Source organism: Copadichromis virginalis, linkage group LG6 (genome assembly GCF_057382275.1).
Source record: "Copadichromis virginalis isolate Kocher_CV1m ecotype Utaka linkage group LG6, C_Virginalis_male_GT1.1, whole genome shotgun sequence".
Taxonomy (NCBI): domain Eukaryota; kingdom Metazoa; phylum Chordata; class Actinopteri; order Cichliformes; family Cichlidae; genus Copadichromis; species Copadichromis virginalis.
In genome coordinates, this window is record NC_140623.1 from 9,696,687 (window position 1) to 9,719,376 (window position 22,690).

At 40.5% G+C, this 22,690-nt stretch overlaps 1 protein-coding gene and 1 long non-coding RNA gene across 2 annotated transcripts; one reads left to right on the plus strand and one right to left on the minus strand.

Annotated features, from left to right (window-relative positions):
* Positions 1-754: 754 nt before the first annotated feature.
* On the minus strand, positions 755-2,254 carry LOC146707178 (uncharacterized). Its single transcript, XM_085460736.1, has 2 exons — positions 2,197-2,254; positions 755-1,585 (listed from the first exon to the last, which is right to left on the minus strand). Exons 1-2 carry the CDS (start codon positions 2,252-2,254, stop codon positions 846-848), a joined length of 798 nt encoding a protein of 265 aa, XP_085316862.1. The 3' UTR covers positions 755-845.
* Positions 2,255-5,377: 3,123 nt separating this feature from the next.
* Positions 5,378-8,050, plus strand: LOC146707179 (uncharacterized). Its single transcript, XR_014920787.1, has 5 exons — positions 5,378-5,816; positions 6,625-6,862; positions 7,260-7,348; positions 7,462-7,634; positions 7,798-8,050. It is a non-coding gene; the product is annotated as an uncharacterized LOC146707179 (long non-coding RNA).
* Positions 8,051-22,690: the final 14,640 nt, after the last annotated feature.

Sequence of the window (22,690 nt, forward strand, 5' to 3'; positions counted from 1 at the left end):
GAAAGGTAGATTTCCAGTCATGATTTAACTGTTGTTTTAATAAAAAGCAAATATGCGAAAGAGGTGGAAAATCAACACCATAGCTCAACAGTGTTTCAATATCAGAATCTGACATTGTTTCAATGTCAGCAGTATTAGAAAATATAACGTTGAATCAATGTCAGGTTTCAACATTGATTCAACATCAAAACCTGACGTTGTTTCAACGTTAAAAAAGGGTGCAAGAGTGACGTTAGGTCAACGTCACACTTCAACGTTGATTCAATGACACAGCCTGATATTGACTCAACATTGTTTCAATGTTTCCTTGCTATCTGGGGAACTTCCAAAGCAAAGCTACTAGATCACTTAAATTACACAATTGAAAGCATGTGTGTATTGTTTGTGTATTTATACACAGGCACTCATATATATATTCAAATAATTTAAAAAAAAGTTCATTTACCTGTTACTACCACACATCAAATCCGGTCGTTGGTACTTGCAGGCTTGTGTAGCCACAAGATAACAAAAGCTCAACACTGCGCCCAGCATCCTGGAGCACTTCTGTTGTCTTTTGTACGTGTTTTGAGTTTTTATATGCTTCTAAGTTTTTACGTGCTTAAAAACATTTATCTATTAAATGTGTTTATTAATGTGCCACTTTGACCAGTCTATCAATTTGCACAACTTTGCATTCCTCTATGATATTCAACATTTGTCTTGCATAACTTTCTGGACTTTCTTTCAATTACCTTTTCATTGTTCTTTTTTTTGGGGGGGGGCACAAGGTCAGCCCATAGGGTCAGGAATAATGACTGTTATGCCAACCTTATAGTAAGAAGCAATTAATACTACAGATATTTTTATGCCTTTAACTGACCCCTCTGAGTAAATCTTTTCCCACAGGTGCCACAACAATGTGGCTTATCACCTGTGTGAATTTGCATGTGTATCTTCAACTGATTCCTCTGAGTAAATCTTTTCCCACAGGTGCCACAACAATGTGGCTTCTCACCTGTGTGAATTCGAATGTGTCTGTTTAACTGACCCCTCTGAGTAAATCTTTTCCCACAGGTGCCACAACAATGTGGTTTCTCACCTGTGTGAATTCGCATGTGTCTAGTCAACTTTGACTTCCAAAAAAATCTTTTGCGAAAGGTTCTGCAAGAACGTGGCTTGTCACGTGTGTGAATTTGCATATGTCGACTCAGTGTTTCTGACCTGTAAAATCTTTTCCCACAGGTGCTACATAAATGTGCTGTCTCGGAATTTTGAACACTCAGGCCTGATACGATTTGCGCTGAGTTTATACTGTGTGAATTATCATCCTTTCTTTCGTCCTGATCTGTGTCAGGAGAGTTGTGAGAATGGAGCTGGTCATTGCTTGGTTCTGGTTCACTGTGGTCACTTTCTTCACGAGCAGGAAAAGTTTCAGTCTCCTGCTTTAGAACAACCGTTTTTTCCACTTCAGTGGTACGGAATTCCTCCTCTTCCTCTTTAATCTGTGAAGGATCCTCCTGGTGTAGACTGGAATTCTTCTCCTGGTTACAGACCTGCTGATTTGTGAGCCCATCCTCGTCCTTACAGTCATGTTGTGGAAAATCTGAAGGGACATATCAAAAAAACATACATTTGAGAAATTACAAGGTAAGCTTAACCATTAGCAGGTCTCTACATGGTAAGCATATGGCTTAGATATACCTATGAAGGCATGTTGTGGGGAGAAACAGTTTTGCTGCTTATGTGAAAACCATTTTGGCTGCTCATTTACAAATTCTACAAATAATATAAACAGATTATCTAGGATGAGAAAATAAAGACGATATATAATCAAACAAAAGCACAAAGTGGTATCTCTTAAATTTTGTTATCAAAGTGCACAAAACATTTAAAAGTTCACTTAAAATTATTCAAAAACTTTACAGGACACTCACTTCAGGATTTATTTATTTATTGTTTAGATTAACTATTCATTGCCTTAAAGTTGGGGAGAATGGGAGGTAGAGCCTTCAGCTGTCAGGTCCCTCTTCTGTGGAAAAAGCTGCCAGTTTGGATTCGGAAAACAAACACTCTCTCTTTAAAAAGAAAAAGAAAAAAAAATATTGGGCTTAAAATTTTCATTTTTGATAAAGCATACATTTATGGCTGGATCAGGTGGCCCTGATTAGGCTCATTGAGATTTAAACTGGGTGAGAGAACAGATCTTTCTTATACCTGGGGGTATAGAGTTCCACAGCCTGGGAGCAGAACAGCTAAAAGCTCTGCTTCCCATCGTGGTGAGGCGGAAGGAAGGCACAGAAAGCTGGATAGAAGAAGAAGATCGAAGTGCGCGGACAGAAAAGGTAGTGCGTAACAGGTCAGAAAGGTAAGGAGGTGCGAGGTTATGAATGGCCTTGAAGGTGAGCAGAAGAAGCTTGTGGAATATCCAGAATTTCACTGGGAGTCAGTGAAGTTCCTGAAGAACTGAAGTGATGTGCTGGTAGGAGGGAGTTCTGGTGATAATGCGAGCAGCAGAGTTCTGAACCAGTTGAATCTTATGGAGGGATTTTTGGGGGAGACCATGCAAGAGAGAGTTGCAGTAGTCAATGCGGGAAGTAACAAGACTGGGCAAGAATGGATGTAGACTGGGTGACAAGAGAAGGACGAAATCTGTTAATGTTGCGTAGATGGAAATAGGCAGAACAGGTGAGATTATTGATGTGAGATTTATAGGAAAGTGAACAGTCTAGGATGACACCAAGGCTCTTAACCTGAGGAGAAGGGAAAACTGTGGAGTTATCGATGGTGAGTCAGAAGTGGTTTGCCTTCAAAAGGTTGGATTTGGTGCCAATAAGGAGGATTTTAGTTTTATCCTTATTGAGCTTCAGAAGGAGTAATAAAGGTAATATTAAAACTAAGAAGCTGCTGCCATTGTTGGAAACTGGAATTGGCTGGGCCACACTATGAATCCTGGGATAGGTTGGGCAGCGAAGGATACACCCGACCCATCCTTCAAATCTGGAAATGAAGGACACGTTTGTCGGCCGCATTTGGAGGAGTCTTTGAATTTGGACAGCCTTCGTCGAGTCGCTGTACCGCAATCGGCCTACAAATGCAGCCTTTGAAGGATTTGATTTCGTGGCTCAAGAGTTGGGAGTTTGCCTTGTAATCGGAAGGTTGCTGGTTCGAGCCCCGGCTTGGACAGTCTCGGCCGTTGTGTCCTTAGGCGAGACACTTCACCCATTGCCTACTGGTGGTGGTCAGAGGGCCCGGTGGCGCCAGTGTCCGGCAGCCTCGCCTCTGTCAGTGCGCCCCAGGGTGGCTGTGGCTACAATGTAGCTTGCCATCCCCAGTGTGTGAATGTGTGGATGACTGGATGTGTAAAGCGCTTTGGGGTCCTTAGGGACTAGTAAAGCGCTATACAAATACAGACCATTTACCATTTGATTTGATAGTTGACGTAATCGTGACTAGTCGACAAGTCGTGGCAGCCCTACCTTACAGTATAAACCCCCTTCAGGACACTGTTGTTGGGATTAGAGTGGGATGCAAAAGTTTGAGCAACCTTGTTAATAGTTATTATTTTCCTGTATAAATCGTTGTTTGTTACAATAAAAAATTCTCAGTTAAATATATCATATTGCCTGTCCCGTTTGGCTCTTTTGCCATCAGAGTTATTGTCTGAAGGTGAAGAAAGCTGCCCAACGGATTTACTTTACCAAATGGACCATCCCAGCCTTGCCGTAATGGTCTATTTGATTCACCTTTTATTGTTTATTTTATTTTATTTTCACTTGCTAAATACGGGACAGACTTTACTGGGGAAAAGAAAGGGGAGAAAGAAAGAGGGAAAGAAAAATAGCGGGGAAGAAGAATGGTGATAAAGGGCAAAAAACAAAAACCAACAAAATAAGCAGACAAAAAAAAATACATATATCAATCACATGGATCACCTGTTGAGAAAGAAAAATGGCAGTGGTTCCCAAACTTTTTTTGCTGGGCCCCCTTTTGTATTACAAGAAAAATGTTCACGCTCCCCCGCGTGCACGCACACGCACTAACACATCCTCCAACCACACACACCCATATTTTGCCCCATTGCGGTTTATTTCACACCTCAAACATTTAGTAAACAATTAAGCAAATACAAGTAATCAGCAATAAATTACAGGTAGTAAGAAAATAAACTACCAACTAATTTATGCACCTACATGGGTATTTTTGAAAACGCAGCCGTTTCGTCCACATGTAAACGGCGTTTCGAATCACCAAAACTGAGATTCTTTTAAAACTTCTTTTTTTGCGTTTACGTGTGGACGAGGAATACAGAGTTCGTCACGCAACATCAAAGGTATGTGCCTTTTTTCACGTCACGCTGTGCGCCACGTTGTTTACATGAGATGAATTGCAGAATGGTAGATAGAGACGAAATACTGTTAATCTGACTATGCAGGTTTTACACGCAGTTACTGTCCCTCCATTTACAAAGGCAGAGGCGTCACGATGTGATTAATTTACGTGTAGTTGTTTTTTTTCCTCTGTAATAATATTCAACATTGTTATCAATACATTTTTCAAAAAATGCCTCTCTGTGCAAAATAGGTTTAAAAACATAAACAACTGTGGGATACTGTTTGTCCGTGATTTGAATTGGGGGAACAAATCGTGGCAGGATCAGCCTGATATTATTTGTATCCAACTGTAACTTTACTGTATAAAGTATAGTATAGTATGTATATCTCCAAAATGTCAGGAATAGTTAGTCATTACAACAAGTGTTTGTGAACTAAAAATCACGAATATGGGATACTGTTTGTCCGTGATTTAAACACCCCAGCGCTGCTCCCGACGAAGGGAAAAAGCAATTCTGCTGAGGAGACCTACCTTGGCACTTGTGCAGGTGAAGCCAAAGGGAAGATATGCTTCACCATATTCTCTAGTTTCTGGCTTAGAATGAAGTTGGTTTGGAAACATATTCAGCTATGCTTCATCTCCTGCTTTGCGTTTCTGTAGGTGCCCCTGCTAGCAGTGTCCAAGCATTGTTTCCCCCCCCCCACCATGGCTCTGCGCACCCCCTAGGGGGTGGGCCCCACACTTTGGGAAGGTCTGATCTATGGGAATATAACAGTAAATACTAAATATTAAACATTATTGTGCAGCACGTAAGATCAACAGCGCACAGTGTGCTTTGAGGTAGGTAGGGATGGGTATCGAAACCCGGTTCTTGTTGAGAACTGGTTCCCACTGTTTCAATTCCTTGGAATTGTGTGCCATTTTTGCAAACGATTCCCTTATCGATTCCAGTCGCCCCGAATGACGTCACCACGTTGCGGAGCGTCGCTTACCTGACAGGAAACATGGTGGCTCAAATGCTCAAAAGTTTGATTATACTTTACGAGAACGGATGACAACAGGGCAACTTGCAATACTTGCAACCCAGATAGCAAGGAGACATTGAACAGATGTTGATTTTCCATCTGAACCATCAGAATCGTCAGGATTGAAATGTCAACACAAAACCAATGTTGAAACAACATTGAAATACTGATGAAACCTGACACTGACATTGAAATAACATTGATTCACTGTTGTTCTGTCATCGTTGATTGTTGATCTATTTATAGTTGACAAGGTGACAACAATCACGTTGAAAAACCATCGATTTATGGTTGAGCGGGAAATTAAAGCTGCTACCACTTGGACTATTCCGCAGCACCCCTATCACATTGGTACATCCCTCCAGGTAACCATTGTCTTGTACAGTAGAGCGGGACATTAGATTTACTCTCAGCGGAATTGACCGGAGAAGGCATCAGTTCATGCACTGCACTGGCCTGCACCACGATTAGTATAAGGTAAGAATGAATGACTTGTTCTATTCGTTATTTCCACGGTTGCATTTGAATAACAGTAAAAAAAAATCAAAACAAACTTGTTAATGTAAAGTTTCAGATAAAATGTGGGAGCCCGAAATTGCGTCTACTTTCATCTTACAATCCGGCAACATTGCACTGCAAACAAAGTCTATCAACAAAGAAAACATTTTTGTTTCATACTTTTCCGTTATATTCCCTTACAAAGCTAGCTTTAACGCTTCGAGGGTTCCTTTGTTCTTGCCGTCGCCTCGGCGCTTGACCCAGACTTTCGCTCTGTAGTTGCTTTTTAGCATAGTACTACAAAAAATTGTAAATCTGTGATATATGATTGATAAACGTAAAGGTAACTGTATAAAGGTGTTCAATGACTTTGTTACTTTTAATGATTGGAGAGCACCCGCTTCGATTCGCACTCAATTCAAACTTTACGCTGCACGCTCACCTAACTTGCGTTTGCACCTTTTGTCCACACGTAAACTGCGTTTAGCATTTACGTGTGGACGAGGAAGACGGAGAAAACGCAGCGTCAAAGGTGTGCGCCCATTTTGACGCCACACTGTGCGCCAAGTTTTTGTCTCGGTGCCATGAATTCCTACAATGGCAGACTTAGACAAAATACTGTTAATTTTATTATCTTCAGTGTTTAAATGCTTACATATACGGGTTTGCTTGTAATTGTTGCCTATATACATTTTAAGCTATTATTTATTATTTAGTTCAATCAATAGATCAAGTTTTGTAGTGACTATGAAATATATTGTAATTATCTGTTTCCTGTTTATCCTAGACAGGGCAAAAAAGGACTCCAAATTAAAAAAAGATAAAAATGAAAGACTGGTGCATTGTGCAGTTTAGCACTGGTGGTACAGAAATAGTCCCTAGTTCATGGATAAATGGGGAGAAATTGTCATGGCCTCCATATCCTCCGTGAGACACATTCAGGATCCACGACGCAGTAAAGAGGAGAGTTCATCCTGGTGCAACATGGCTCACCTATGCACCAGTCCGACTTCTAATAAGCCATGGTGGGTATCATCTGGATTGGTGTTGTATAAATGTAACAATAACAAGTTTTTCGTGTCCTAATTTATGTCTGGCCATACATTGTGTTTGTACTTCCAGACACATTTCACGAAGCAGAACGCAGTCTTCAGAAATATCTAAGTGAACACTGTGATATGTCTGACCTTCAGTCCGAAGCTGAAACTCAGACCAGTCATAAAAGTGGAAGCTTGTAAACTTTTTTATAAATGCAAAGCCGTGTACACTTGTGCACTTCAAAAATCCCTTGTATACTGTACCTTCTTGCACATCTCCGTTTCCTGTGTGTGTTGTTATAAATCAAACTGTAACTTTAGGAAAAAATATTCCAAAAGCACATTTGTAATTACTTATGACTGTTTTCAACTTTTTTTTCTTTAGACCAAATCCCCTGTACACATATAGTGACTCAGAGGATGAGCAGCCCACAAAGAAATGGTTTCCCCGGGCCCCTCGAGTGAAAATACCAGGTAATAAAATACTGTCTAGTGTCTTTGTACATATCTGTGTGTGACACAAGGAAACTTTTGATAAGTTGTCTGTATTCTTAAATACTTAAAAAAAATGTATCTTTTTCTGTCAGACCTGACGAGAGCTGTTAACGAACTCTGTGAGGAGGTCAGAGCCATCCGCAATACCGGCTGCAATGAATCGGTAGATGCTGGGGTACTGCCTCTGGATTTGCCCTTGCACAACATTGAGGAGCTAAACAATGCAGAGCCAGCTCTTCAATCACAAGAGGCAAATAAGGCAATGGTAAGTATATAAAGGTTATGTACACTTTGTAACTATAAAGTGTAGTAGCTGTCAGATGTGATTTAAATACATAACAACGGCCTGTTGGTTAAACACACAAGCACTTGCATACACATTTAAGACATGAGACACGCTAATTCCATCTCTTAAAATGTGTCTATAGGTGAGACGCTTTGCCTTGATTGGAGCCTGACGCAGCAGTTAGGGGCAAACTCTATGTCCGAGTTAGTCTTTGCACAAGCAGTGCAGAAATGGCTCCGATACGCCCCAGATTGTTTGGGTGGTGCAGGACGCACATCATGCAAAAAATTACAAACTTCTGTGAATCATATAAACGTAAATAGGAAACTGTCTTTTAATAAAGTATTTAGCAAACGAAACATGCCTATTGACCTTTTTTTGTTTATTTTTTTTCTCTGTTACATCACATGCAATGCTTTCTTATTTTAGGATAATAGTATTGACATGATACATTGTGAGACATTTGGGTTTTTTTTATAAAGGGTGTCCAATTTAAGGAATAAGTACAATTATGTGTTTAGGTGGTTGAAGTATTGATGGAAACATGCAGTAGTTTAGTATTGGTTAAAATACCTATAAAGAAAGGTAGATTTCCAGTCATGATTTAACTGTTGTTTTAATAAAAAGCAAATATGCGAAAGAGGTGGAAAATCAACACCATAGCTCAACAGTGTTTCAATATCAGAATCTGACATTGTTTCAATGTCAACAGTATTAGAAAATACAACGTTGAATCAACGTCAGGTTTCAACATTGATTCAACATCAAAACCTGACGTTGTTTCAACGTTAAAAAAGGGTGCAAGAGTGACGTTAGGTCAACGTCACACTTCAATGTTGAATCAATGACACAGCCTGATATTGACTCAACATTGTTTCAATGTTTCCTTGCTATCTGGGAAAGTAGATATTTCATTTAAGGGAGGAAACACTACGAATATGCAAAAGCATTTGCTCACAAAACACACAATGACCTTAAATGAATGTCATGTTTTTAATTCCGCTCCGGATTCGTGAATCTCAACCCAGCACGTCCTCTCCCGTTAATGCGGCAGGTAAATAATCAACTAACATTGCATATTATGTTAGCGCGATCTGCCTTATTACAAAACCTGCCATTACTGTGCATTTAGGTGACCATGATGAGAGAGACAGACAGAGTCTGGCTGGCTCAGATGGTAGCAGTTCTTGCTGCAGTCTACCGGTCGCGTCTCCTTTCAGGCCATGATAGACGAATGTCACGAGCAGTGACTAAGTTTGTGGTAAAAGGCTTGCACAGTAGTGATGGGTCGTTCGCGAACGAAATGGCTCTTAGAGCCGGCTCTTTGACGTGAACGACGCGAGCCGGCTCCTTATCGCGAGCCGGCTCCTTATCGCGAGCCGTCACGTGGGTTGTATTTTTTTTTCTTCTCTCACCCTCTCTCTCTCTCTCGCACTTTTTTTCCGCTTCACTCTGCACGCGAGCCTTGTGCTTTACGCTGGGCAGAGGGGGGAGGGGCGGTAGTTACACTCAGTAGCACACGAACAGAGCCAGAGGGAGAGAGAGAGAAAGAGAGCCAGGGACAACAACATCACATTAGAAAGGTATAGTAATCATCCACAACTATTTTCGGTTGCAGATGATAAAGGATTCAAAAAGTTTATTCATGTAGGTACATATGGCAGAGAATATGCATGTTCTTTTTGTTTTCATATTATAATTTATATTTAATTGTGTTGTGGTTTGCAGTGTTTTGTGTTGTTTTCACTTTAAATTTGTAAAAGGAAAAAGCTGAAAATTTAAATAGTTAAAAGTTGAAATGTGAATAGTTTGATTTTTGTATTATATGATTTATTTATTACATTTTATGTGGAGTGAATAAATAAAAGTATATTTACGGTGGCCCCTAGAGACAAAGCACATACAAACTTCAAATCACGTACGAACTCTGAAGAATGTACAAACTCCAAAACACGTAAAAACTCCAAAACACGTGCAAACTCCAAAGCACGTAAAAACTCAGAAGCACATAAAAACTCAAAACACGTACAAAAGACAACAGAAGTGCTCCAGGATGCTAGGCGCAGTGTTGAGCCTTTGTTATCTTGTGGCTACACAAGCCAGCAAGTACCAACGACCGGATTTGGTGTGTGGTAATAACAGGTAAATGAACTTTTTTTTTTTAATTATTTGACTATATATATGAGTGCCTGTGTATAAATACACAAACAATACACACATGCTTTCAATTGTGTAATTTAAGTGATCTAGTAGCTTTGCTTTGGAAGTTCAGTTCATGCTAGAAATGTGTGTTGGAGTTTGTACGTGTTTTGTCTCTAGGTGACACCACATATATTTATATATAAACATATATAAATAAAACCACTTTTTTTACGTTAGTAATTCCTTTTGTGCATAATTTTATATTATTGTTAATAATAAATTAATTAAAGCAACAAAACAATCTGAAGAGCCAGTTCGGAGCCGAAAGAGCCGGCTCTTTTTAGTGAGCCGAACCGAAAATCTCTAAAAAGAGCCGGAAATCACTATTATGTGATAGACTGGCACCCTAACCAGGGTGTACCCTATAACTTCTGCGTTATGCCCCAGCCCTCCTGCAACCTGTAAATCCATTGAATTTTGTATGTTAACCAAAATCTAGACTTTGCTGAATATTATGTAATATGAAGACAACATGCAGTGTTTAAGTGACCAAGTAGAATTGGGTAAAAGTTACTGAATAGTGTTGGAATAAAATGACAAAATTGTGAATGATTGAAATATTCCAAGAGCTTAACTTGCTTCATCTAAACATGTTTCAATCACGTTTTATAAACACAAAATGCACAGGTTTATGAATATGAATAAGTTGTGTCGATATAACACAGTTGTTTACGTTTCTCCCAAAGCAAAAAAAATTGTGTGCAACCAATGTACAGTACTGAATTAAGTAAATCCAACACGTTCACTTTTTCGGTGCACCCTGTACACCTGATGGCCAGTCCAGCTGTGATCAAACTGTATTAAAAAAGTAACTTCTCCTTATACTGTAGGGTCTTTCCCTTTGTCAGTACATGGAAGAAGTTTTCAGGCCCCTCTTCTGTGGAACCAGCTTCCAGTTTGGATTCGGGAGACAGACACTATCTCTACTTTCAAGATTAGGCTTAAAACTTTCCTTTTTGCTAAAGCATATAATTAGGGCTGGACCAGGTGATCCTGAATCCTCCCTTAGTTATGCTGCAATAGACGTAGGCTGCCGGGGGATTCCCATGATGCATTGAGTTTTTCCTTTCCAGTCACCTTTCTCACTCACTATGTATTAACAGACCTCTCTGCATTGAATCATATCTGTTATTAACCTCTGTCTCTCTTCCACAGCATGTCTTTTATCCTGTCTTCCTTCTCTCACCCCAACCGGTCGCAGCAGATGGCCGCCCCTCCCTGAGCCTGGTTCTGCCGGAGGTTTCTTCCTGTTAAAAGGGAGTTTTTCCTTCCCACTGTCGCCAAAGTGCTTGCTCATAGGGGGTCATATGATTGTTGGGTTTTTCTCTGTATCTATGAAGCGCCTTGAGGCAACTTTTGTTGTGATTTGGCGCTATATAAATAAAATTGAATTGAATTGAAAAAAGAAATTAATGAGAAGCAAAACATTTTTCTTAATAAAAAAAACCCATATTGCATATTTGCATGAAGACCGTTCCAGCCAATGGGGTTTTGTTGATAAAATCATTCTCTGTGATTGGTGGCTCCATGGCCACCAGCACAGTGAGAAGAGGTTTAAAAAGGTCCCAGCACAGCATTCACTGCAAGCAGAATGACAGTAATGGCTCGTCTGTTCCTCCTTCTCCTTCTGTGGGTTGGTGAGTCAACTATTGCACTTATTCCATATGTGTGTGTTTGCGTGTGTTCTTTTTAAACTATTCTTCAGGTAATCACATATCTGTGTAACCAAGCCAAGTTAAACAATCTTTTATTAAGTCTTGCTGTCGTGGTTCCAGGCTTCTGTGCCTTAGTGGTTTTGTTTATTATTAGAATTTTTAGTTTGGGGGATTATTTACAGCTGTTCTGGTAAATTATTTTCAGAACAGCTTCTTGTTCATTTTCCTTAGTGATGTGTCGGTCATGAACGAAATGGCTCTTAGAGCCGGTGTCAGGTTTATATTGATGATTGTCATTTTTGCTTATGTCGTTGACCCAGGGTTTTTGAGTTTATTATATTATTTTGTAATTTCTAGTCTTTGGTTTCTTTGAGTTCTGTCTCATGGTTTATGTCTCTGTCTTCTCTAGTTGCTATATCCCCGTGTCCAATCAGTGTCTGTGTCTGCCCTGGTCCCACATCTCTGTTCCCTCTGTTGCAGTGCATGCGAGTCTGTGTCTTTAGTTCAGTCTGTGTCATGTTTCCTGTTTTATTTTGAAGGTCCTTGTCTGAGGTTAATGTATGTGGTTTCGCTTCCCCTTGTCTCATTAGGCCTGATTTGCCCCAGCTGTGTTTCCCTCCTGTTACCCATTCCCTGATTGCTCCCTCAGTGTATTTAAGCCCTGTGTTTCTTTGTGTCTGTGTCGTGATCTACCGTTTACCTAGCTGTGTGTTCTGTCAGTCCTCTGGTGTAAAGGTATTTTGATATTTTCCAGTTATGTTATATTTGAGTTTAACATTAAAGCTGTTTTGAGTTCACATCTGTCTCTGGAGTCTGCACCTTGGGTCCTATTTAGTGATGGTGAGATGAAGCCTCATGATGAACTGAAGCTTCCCATCCAACTGGTCGACTCATGGTTCGAAGCATTGTGATGATTCATTTGCTCTACTGCGCCATCAAGTGGACAATTCAAGTGAAACGGGCTCAATGATTATAATGATGTGATGTGTAAACCGCTAAACCGAATAAATAAATTGTTTTTCATGGTTATTTATCCCGAATATTGTCTCAGTATGTCTGATACAAAAGAGAAAGTGGAAACTATCAGTACACAGTTTTTGGGATGATTGTGTAACTGCGTAATCATTCTTATGTACATCTCAATAATGACACAAACTAGTGTGTGGCACTTCAAGTTGAATGAATAAAGGAATTACTATTGTTCATGACACCAATAACTGAACTCTAAATATTAGTTATATTTAATATTATACTAATTTTATATTATATTAATTTAATATTTGTGTATAATAAATTGGCAGCTTAACACAGGAATGTACATGGAAACAAAAAGGGAGGGAGTTGTGATGTGAATGTGCTTGTATAACAGTGCTCATGACACTAGGGAAAAGTTTTCATTTGTTTTTATTCAAAAATAGCAGCTTTCCCACAGTGCTGGGCTTAAGACGGTTCCTCTTTTTTGAGAGGATTTCTCCTGCTTTTGAAAATATCCTCTCACAGGGCACAGATGAAGCAGGGGTTGCAAGAAAAACCACAGCAAGTTTATACAAGTTTGGATAAAGAAATTTGTGTCCAGTACTCCAGTAGCTATGTAACACGTACGTAATCCAATTCCACAACACGATGTGATGAGGGAATCAGCTGTGTTTTGCTGCCCATTTTATTTCGAATCTGGCGCAAACCGGTGAACCAGTTCCCGAATCAGTCATGTGGTACGGACTGCCCGCGAGGCCTCGAACGTCACTGCATACGTAATCAACGCAAGCCTCGATACGCGCTTCAGAAAAACGCCCCCGCGATTACCCGATGCGCGATTCAAAGCTTCGACACACAGGACACATCACTAGTCCTATTCCTGTCTGCACACAGCCGCTCATAACAGAAGATCGCGACCATACTATGGACCCAGCAGACATTGAACTTCAGGAGTGACGCCGAGCAGCCTTTGCCCAGCTGGAGGAGGAACTCCGCTGGAAGCCATGGCTCACCCCTGACATCGGGCGCATTTTCCATGGCACTCGGCTGGCTCTCGGCAATCCCCGGAGCTGCCGGAAGTCTCCACCTGTTGCTCCGCTGGCACTCAAGATGCGGCCGCTTCAGTTGGGAGTCCTCCGCGTGGCTTCAGGCGCTCACGCTTCATCCTCAGCGTCACCGTTCTGTGCACCGGAGGTTCAGTTGCTCACGCCGCCAGCTACCTCTGCTCAAAGGAAACGGCGCTCACGTCACCGTCATATGGACATGTCTGAGCAACCTCCGGTGGTGAGTCAAAAGGACTACACTTTCCACACTCCACCTGAGCTGTTAAACAGTAAAGACTATGAACTTACCTCAGACACTTTCGGGATTTCTTTTCTCGATGAGGATTTGGATTGGGAGGCCAGTTTTGGTTTGAATCCTCCCACGCTAGTTCATCACAATAAGCATTCGTCTGGGATTTTTAGTTCGAGGTCTGCTCGTTGGGGTGGGAACAAGCTAAAACCCAAGTTTGCCGAGTCTGTTTTTTTCTGAGACTGTGAACACTGCTAAACCTAAGACTACACAGACTGTTAAACGTGGTGGGAAAGGGTCGTCACCTATTTTTGATGGTCCGGTTTTCATTGAGCCTGCTCCTTTGCCTTCCTGTGCTCCTCCGCCCAGGGCGGCTGTAGTCCAGCAGTCTCCTGCACCTGTATCTGTTCCTCGGGTGAGGGGGGGGGGGCGGCGGCCCAGCAGGGCCCAGTTTGTCCCTGCTCCAGTTTCCAGGCCAGCTGAGGCTCCGCTAGCCTCTGCGCCCGTAACTACTCCGCGGGTGGGGAGTAGCCTGAGTTGTCCTCAGGCTCGGTAGGCTCGGAAAACACTGCACGTGAAAGCGCATCAAATACGACTTTTTTGACCCTATGCGACACTTATCCGATCATGGCATGACAGTGTGAACAGCACAAATGCAATATTTTCAAATCCGATCTGGGTCACTTTCGTATGTGGTACTGAATCCGATACATATCTGATGTTTTAGAAAGCGACTGCTGTTTGAACGGTCATGTCGCATTAAATCAGTCTTTTACGTCACTGACACAAGACAGATGCCAATTATCAGCGCTGGAGAAGCGCCCAATAAGACATCGCGAACACTACCTGGCCATCCAGTGTAGATGTTAGTGAAACTGTTTGGAAGACAACGTTGGAGAAACGTGAACATTTTTATTTATAATGTATAATCTGCAGATTCTGACAGAAATCTGCAACTATCATTTGAAGCACCGATGCTCTCTAAAACAGCAATAAGGATAATTATTTTGTCATTTACATTATGTAAATAACTTAAAGCAAAAATTGGGAAACGTAAAGTCCGAAACAAGTCTTTATATTAAGGGCCATCAGTCAAACCATACTGTTTTCTACAGTCATTGGTCTAAACAGAGTGCGTTGTGTGTGACGTCTTGTTTTGCGAATGCGGGCCGCTTTGAGGGTTCACACGGGAGCGCATTTGCTGTCACATTTTATTTGTAGTGTGAACAAGAAGACAAAAAAATCAGATTTGATCAAAATATCAGAATTGAGCATTAAGACCTGCAGTGTGAACGTAGCCTAAATGCATCACTGTGCTGAGTATACATGTCGGCACGACGTGGTGGTGTAAAAAAGGTGGATCCACCTCAAAGTTCGACTTCTCAGTATTACTTTAAAAAAATGGTTCAAGTGCTTTGAATAATTTATATGACTTGGAAAAAAATGAGCATAGCTAAGGATATTAGTGCTAAGTCATGATTTTCTCAGAATGTTGCTGCTGCTCGCTGACTTTAGCTAACAGCAATTCCTGTATTTGATTCATGTTAAGTACATTTATGTCCTTAATCTTTAATTTTTTTATTAAACATCCTCATCTTGTATACAGTGGCTTGCAAAAGTATTCGGCCCCCTTGAACTTTCCCACATTTTGTCACATTACAGCCACAAACATGAATCAATTTTATTGGAATTCCACGTGAAAGACCAACACAAAGTGGTGTACACGTGAGAAGTGGAACGAAAATCATACATGATTCCAAACAGTTTTTACAAATAAATGACTGCAAAGTGGGGTGTGCGTAATTATTCAGCCCGCTTTGGTCTGAGTGCAGTCAGTTGCCCACAGACATTGCCTGATGAGTGCTAATGAGTAAATAGAGTGCACGTGTGTGTAATCTAATGTCAGTACAAATACAGCTGCTCTGTGACGGCCTCAGAGGTTGTCTAAGAGAATATTGGGAGCAACAACACCATGAAGGGATAAAGTTATTGAGAAATGTAAAGCAGGCTTTACATTTACAAGTCATACTAACTTTGACATATATTTTTATATGAATTGAAAACTTTCTGTCTGTACATAATTCCAACAGATTTTACGAGGTTGTAAGCTCACGTAGCCAAAACTCCAATAATGCTAACAAGCTTTCACCATTTCATTGGTCTGGTGATGCAACTACATAATGTGTTTTTAACAGACCCTAAACAACACCCTTTCAATGAACAGCAAGACACTTGACCCTACCGCCTACTGGTGTTGGCCAGAGGGGCCGATGGCGCGATATGGCAGCCTCGCTTCTGTCAGTCTGCCCCAGGGCAGCTGTGGCTACAACTGTAGCTGCCTCCACCAGTGTGTGAATGTGAGAGTGAATGAATTGTGGCATTGTAAAGCGCTTTGGGTGCCTTGAAAAGCGCTATATAAATCCAATCCATTATTAATGTGTGTGTGGGGTGGGGTTCAAAGTATACTGAAACAACAAACAATTTAGGCATTTCAATAAAGTTACATTATCTCTGCTCTTTACAAGTTCAAAGCCACAGACCAAATTGTGAATAGAACTGTAATTTCACTGTTTCACTTCAGCAGCATCAATCTTTGCACAGATAATCTTCATATGAGGATTTCATGTTTATTGTCAAAGGAGATTATATGCTAGAAAATACAAAAAATAAATGAATAACAGTTTGGTGAGAAAAATATTGAGTTTGAGTTCAGTCCCAAGTTACTTTCACCAACTTGTCTCTGCTGTAATATTTGGATTAATTCAATGAAGTCTTAGAACTGTTAGCTTTATTTTAAAACCAACATTGTATAATATCAAAAAATACTTTTAGACAGGCCTGTGTTTTTGGCCTGTCATTTTTAAGCAGGAACCTCAGAAAGGTATTTATGAGTTTTGTTTGACATCAGAAAGTAAAAAGACTGCACAAAAGCTACACGTGTTACCATATTATATGACCCTTGCTATAACAGAAATGTATTAACCCCTTAATATTTTTTGTGTTGCTTTTTTTTTTCAGAATGGCTTTGACAAAGCTTCTGAACAACCGCCCTGACACGCCATATTCCCGGCCACCCCCACTGCACATGAAAATTTTAAAGTCCTGTGACCAGCTAAGGGTCACAAGCTGGGACTTCAAAGATGGAACACCAACACCTCTAATGACAAAGAAGAACACCATTGCGGCGATCACCAATGGCCAGACTGTGACAAAGATCACAATGTTTGAAGAATATGCCTCTAAAGTCCAGCTCGGGGGGTCATACATTATGAGAGGCCATGAACTCAGTGGCACAGGCCCCCCTTACAACATCAGTATCACAGCCAGGACACAATTTTTTATTTTTTTTTATTTTTTTAGGGCACCGACCCTAAGTGTGAGGGAAGGTCTTGTAAAAGAAGCAGAGGATCTTCTGCATCCTCTTGTTCCTCTCACCCCACTCAAGATTAGCTCCACACATGAGGGACTCATGACAGTTCAAGGGGAGGTGGTGGAGGTAAGTACTTGTGGTTCCATCAGAATTTACATGGATTTAGGTTTCCAAATAACCCATTATTGCCAGTATTTTTTACAGTTAAAATTTTGGTTTTTGCTGTCAAGCAGAGACTAAATTCTGTTAAGATTGTTAAGCACAATTTTTAAAAAATATTTACCTCAGACCATTTCTGATATTTTTGCAGCCAGTTTGCATTGTGCCTGCGTACATTTGTGTTGTAAGGGCTAGATTTTAATGAACAGTCTCTACTTGATAATAAAAACAAACAGAATAATTATTTTATACACTGCTGTATATAAATTCACACAAGGCTTCATCTAAATATATCCTTTATAATAAAAATAAAAGCAGATACAACAGAAATGGTCAAAAAGTACCCTGAATTGGGCATAATGGAAAACAAATAGATTTTGTATACCTGAAACTGGCAAACTTTTCATTTAAGTTGCAAAATGTATTGTTTACAGAAGGATTTCCTACAACCTGTTTCATAATCACAGTATATGAAAAACATCCTAATAACCGATACAGATAAAACTGCTTCTGATAAGATAAATGGCATGTGCAGAATACTTAACAACAACCATAAAATAATCTAAACAGATTACTGAAGAAATAAAATCCTATCACAGATAACTACACTGACTATTACTGACATTAAATTTCAATTTTCTTTTCAGTTTTCTGCTGTAAAGAAGGTGCTGTTGGGAAAACAACATGTTCCCCTTAAAAACCTCCAGCTGAAGGAGGTAATGGTGCAATTTAAGTTTTATATTGAAAATGGTTAAACTAATGTGACAAATGTGACATTGCTGGTACAGAATGTATGAGGCTGTGAGCTTTTTTTTTTTCTAGTTACTGGACTTGTTGTTATTTAATTAATGAATCTTTAATTCTGTCATGTTTGTGATTTCAGGATGGTTTTACCATGACAATCTGCCTCTGGAGGGAGGCAGCTGCTAACAACTTCAACGTGGGAGACCACATCAGCCTCTCTCACGTTAAGCAGAGACAGTCCTCATATGGCGTACAGCCTTTACACAGATTGAGGTATGAAGAAGCTTTGTTTGTCTTATCAACAAATGTTTAAAACTATGTTTTCAAATTTGACATAACATTATATATTATATTATCTTACACACACACACACACACACAAACACTACATATAGATAGATAGAAAAGTTCCCCCCTCGCCCCTGCGGGCGGTCAATCCTTCAAGCTCGGGTCCTCTACCAGAGGCCTGGGAGCTTGTGGGTCCTGCGCAGTATCTTAGCTGTTCCTAGGACTGCGCTCTTCTGGACAGAGATCTCTTCTGGATAGGGTTGCCAACTCCCTGAAAAATAAATAAGGGACACCTCGTGGCCAGGGCTGGGCGACCCAGTTGTCTTCACCCTTCCCAGTTTGGTGAATTTTCTAGCTCTTTTTTTGTGTGTGAAATTATTTTTTTAACCATTTGACTTGAAGTTGATTTAAGTAGATGCATATTCTATTCTTTGTGATATGAACACATGTGAAACAAATGATCATTTAGCCATTTATTTTTAGCTCAAAATGACATTAACACAATAAAACAGGTCTCTTTCTTAAACAGAAGCCTGTCATGCTTAACTTTTGAGAATATAATTAAATCTTTCTTTAAAAGCACTCTGTCCTGCTTAACTTAAAATTATAGAAAACAATAGAAAGAAAAACATTCTTGTAACTGTGCACATTTAGTGCATTTAGTACAATTGGCTTCAGTTGAGGTATTATTTCAGCTTTTCTAATGCTAATCAGCTGCTCCTGTTTGTAAACCCGCTTGTTCCCATGAATACGCATCATAACTCATCATCATTATTCATCTATGTTTTACTTTTATGTATTAGTCATCTATTTGTTGTAATCATCTATCCTTGCAGTTGTTTATTACACTAAATAAGTTATATTATCACACTTCTGGCCACATAGCGCTGATATTCACTGCACATGCCCATATTAACTTTTTCCAGCCAGGTGTTTTCCTTTTCCCATTCTTCCCTTTCTCTGGGGGAAACAAACATTGCTGCGCTAATGCTGGGCTCACACTGTGCGATTTTAGGCCTATTTTGAGCCGATTTTTGAGTCGTGCGACCGATTTGGTGATCGGACCGATTTTGGCCTTCATCGTGCGTCGTGTAGTATACGTGGGGTAACGAGAAGCGATTAACACCTCGAGCAGCTCCCGATCATCAATCGCTCGTGAGGGTGTCACCACAGGCGCTCACACTGCTCACGCGCAAACACGTAAACGTCGGTGAAAAAGACGGAGCAGCACAGCTGTGCAGCGTGTGATCTGGACACAAGCGATGGAGGCACAACTTGTAGAACTTTGGAAAGCTCATCCGAGCCTTTTCGATGTGGCATCACAAAATTATCACGACCACAACAACCGTGGAAATAGTTGGATTTACACTGCTGCTCAATCACAGCTGCCTGATCAATGTTTTTCATTAGCAATTTAGCAAAGTTGATGGTGGTGGTGTGTCTGTATGAGTGAAAGACAGAGAGAGCGAGCGACAGATTTTCTGTTATAACCTTCATTTTATGGACGCACAGTGTGAGCACTCAGGTCGCATCAGAGCATCGGGCGGTATAGTGTGAGAGTACATCGTGACCTACGAACTTCTAACCCCTGCGAGTCAATCGTGCAGTTTGAGCAGGAGCTGAATAACGTGACTGAAAAAAATTGCACAGTGTCTGCCCAGCTTTAGGTGTACTGTCGTCCGAGACTTGCACCGCAGTGTCGGTGTTTGTTTCCCTGTTGGCCATGCTTCTTGTTGTGGTCATCTGTTGTCTTCCGGTATTTTCTCCGCAAGCGACCTTTCCTCGACCAGTGAGATGAGCGGTAATCTGAATTGTCATACTCGAATTGTCATAAGTTTTTCCTTTCCAGTCACCTTTCTCACTCACTATGTATTAATAGACCTCTCTGCATTGAATCATATCTGTTATTAACCTCTGTCTCTCTTCCACAGCATGTCTTTATCCTGTCTTCCTTCTCTCACCCCAACCGGTCGCAGCAGATGGCCGCCCCTCCCTGAGCCTAGTTCTGCCGGAGGTTTCTTCCTGTTAAAAGGGAGTTTTTCCTTCCCACTGTCGCCAAAGTGCTTGCTCATAGGGGGTCATATGATTGTTGGGTTTTTCTCTGTATCTATGAAGCGCCTTGAGGCGACTTTTGTTGTGATTTGGCGCTATATAAATAAAATTGAATTGAATTGAATTGAATAAGTGTGCTGTCAGCTCATTGGTCACAAAGCAGGAGAGGGGCTGGGAATTATGTTTTCAAACAAAGCGTTAATTCCATTAACATTTATAGACTACTTTTGATTCTCACTGTATTACGGGACAAAGTGCGTCCCTTATTAGCTCAATACGGGACGTGTACTTTTGTTTCGAAATACGGGACGATTCCGTATTTTAAGGGACGGTTGGCAACCCTACTTCTGGACAGAGATCCCGCACCACTATGTCCGGTTGGTTAGCTGTTCCCAGGACTGCGCACCACTAAGATATTGCGCAGAACCCTCAAGCTCCCAGGCCTCTGGTAGAGGACCCGAGCTTGAAGGATTGACCGCCCGCAGGGGCGAGTAGGGTTTTTTTTTTTTTTTTTTTTTGTTTCTCCAGGTGAACATGATTAACCATTTTGGAATTGACTTACCTGGATGATTCAGCATGCATCAAGACATAATGTGTGTATGTATGTGTCTTGGTGACTTAGTGAAACCACGTGATGACCATAGGTTTTCTTTTTTCTTGTTGGATAATAAAAAAAAACAACGTTTTCTGGGCTAAATGTGTGCCTATGCTGTGTCAACAGACAAAAGTCGAGGAGAGAGCTGACATCCTCATTGGTGTGGCCACGGCAGAAATGCCAAACCAGCTGGAGGTGTTGCTGGAGGATGGAAAGAGCCTGTTCATTCAAACTGGCCTGTGGAGTCTCTTTGATAAGGAACTGGAGGAGGCAGCAATCAAAGTTACTGTTAAAATTCAGGGAAAGCATATTGTACATATTCAAAAATATCAGTGCGAATAATTTAAGGAAAATATAAAGTTCCTTTGTTCACTTTGTTCTAAAATGTGACAGATTGTATTTTATAACTTAGGAAACAAAATTCATTCTTTTTATCAGTATTTATAATTTTTTATGACATTTTGTTAAGTTCTGTACTATAGTTAACAGTTTTAGTATTTTCCAGTGTTAAGTATTTGTATATTAAAAATTCTACATAATCTTATATTTGTGTTTTTAATTTTTAGAACACTGGAAGGCTATAAAATGTTTTTAAAAAAAGAAGAACAACAGCACAGTTCAAGACTTAATGTTGTATTTTGTAGATAAAAAAGGGGGCAGGTCTATAAACAATATTTGATTTGTACCTTTTGAAAAAGCCAACAAATTCAATGCCAATACAGCCAAACTCAGGAGATCAGTTAGGAGCACAGCTGAGCAAAGGTGATTCCAAAAAAATGGAGAGAAACTCTGCCATGCAGTGCCATGCTGAGCAGACTGGTTTACAGCCACAAGAGAGACTCAGTGTTCACAGATCATAAAATCTTCAGGGAGCAAAGCTCTCAGAGAAGCTATAATGCAATCCACAGATAGAATACAGTCAATAAGCTCCAAGTGAAATGTTAAACAGTGCATGGATAGCTTTTTGTTCAGCTTTTTCTTCGTATCCTTTTTCCCCCTTTCTAAAGTCTCTTCAGAGGCTTTGCAATTTGTCAAACAGCAGCTGGTAAAAAGGCTTTTGCAGTGAGGCAGGGAGCCTGTTCAAACCAGATTATGCTTGATTTGATGACTGCAGAGAACTTGGGGCTGACAGCTCAGATTAGGATCGGTTCTCCCTTGAAAAGGCATTAGTGTGTTCTGTCATGGCAGAATTTCTGTTCAACGTGCAGGTAGATTGAAATCAAAGGGTACCAAAGACACCCAAACCTGAGGGATCATTACGTGACACCCAAAGCATCTGAGCAGTCTTATTCCTTCATCTGTACCAAATTACTCAGATTCACAGACGTCGTGCACAGCAGACCTGCAATACAACGATGAATAACAGGAGTTACGCCTGCGTTTGACAGGTCAAAATGTCACAGGGAGCAGTTCAGTTAAGTTTCATTCCCCTCCAGAAATCACTTCATGCATGATTATCAGGAACCTTTGAGTAATGACAGCACTTAAGTGAGTGTTTCCTTACCATATTCCACTTTGTCACCAAGTTTTAGGATGAGAATGTTTTTTTTCTACTTTATTTTATTTTTAATAGAAAGATAGCTCTCGTTATTATTTCTGTTGTAATTTGTGTTTGTTGTTTGTTCAGTTTTTCAGCCTTGTTGCATTTTTTTCTATTTCCGTTGTGTTTTATTCAACTTCTGTTACATTTTGCAGGATTTTGC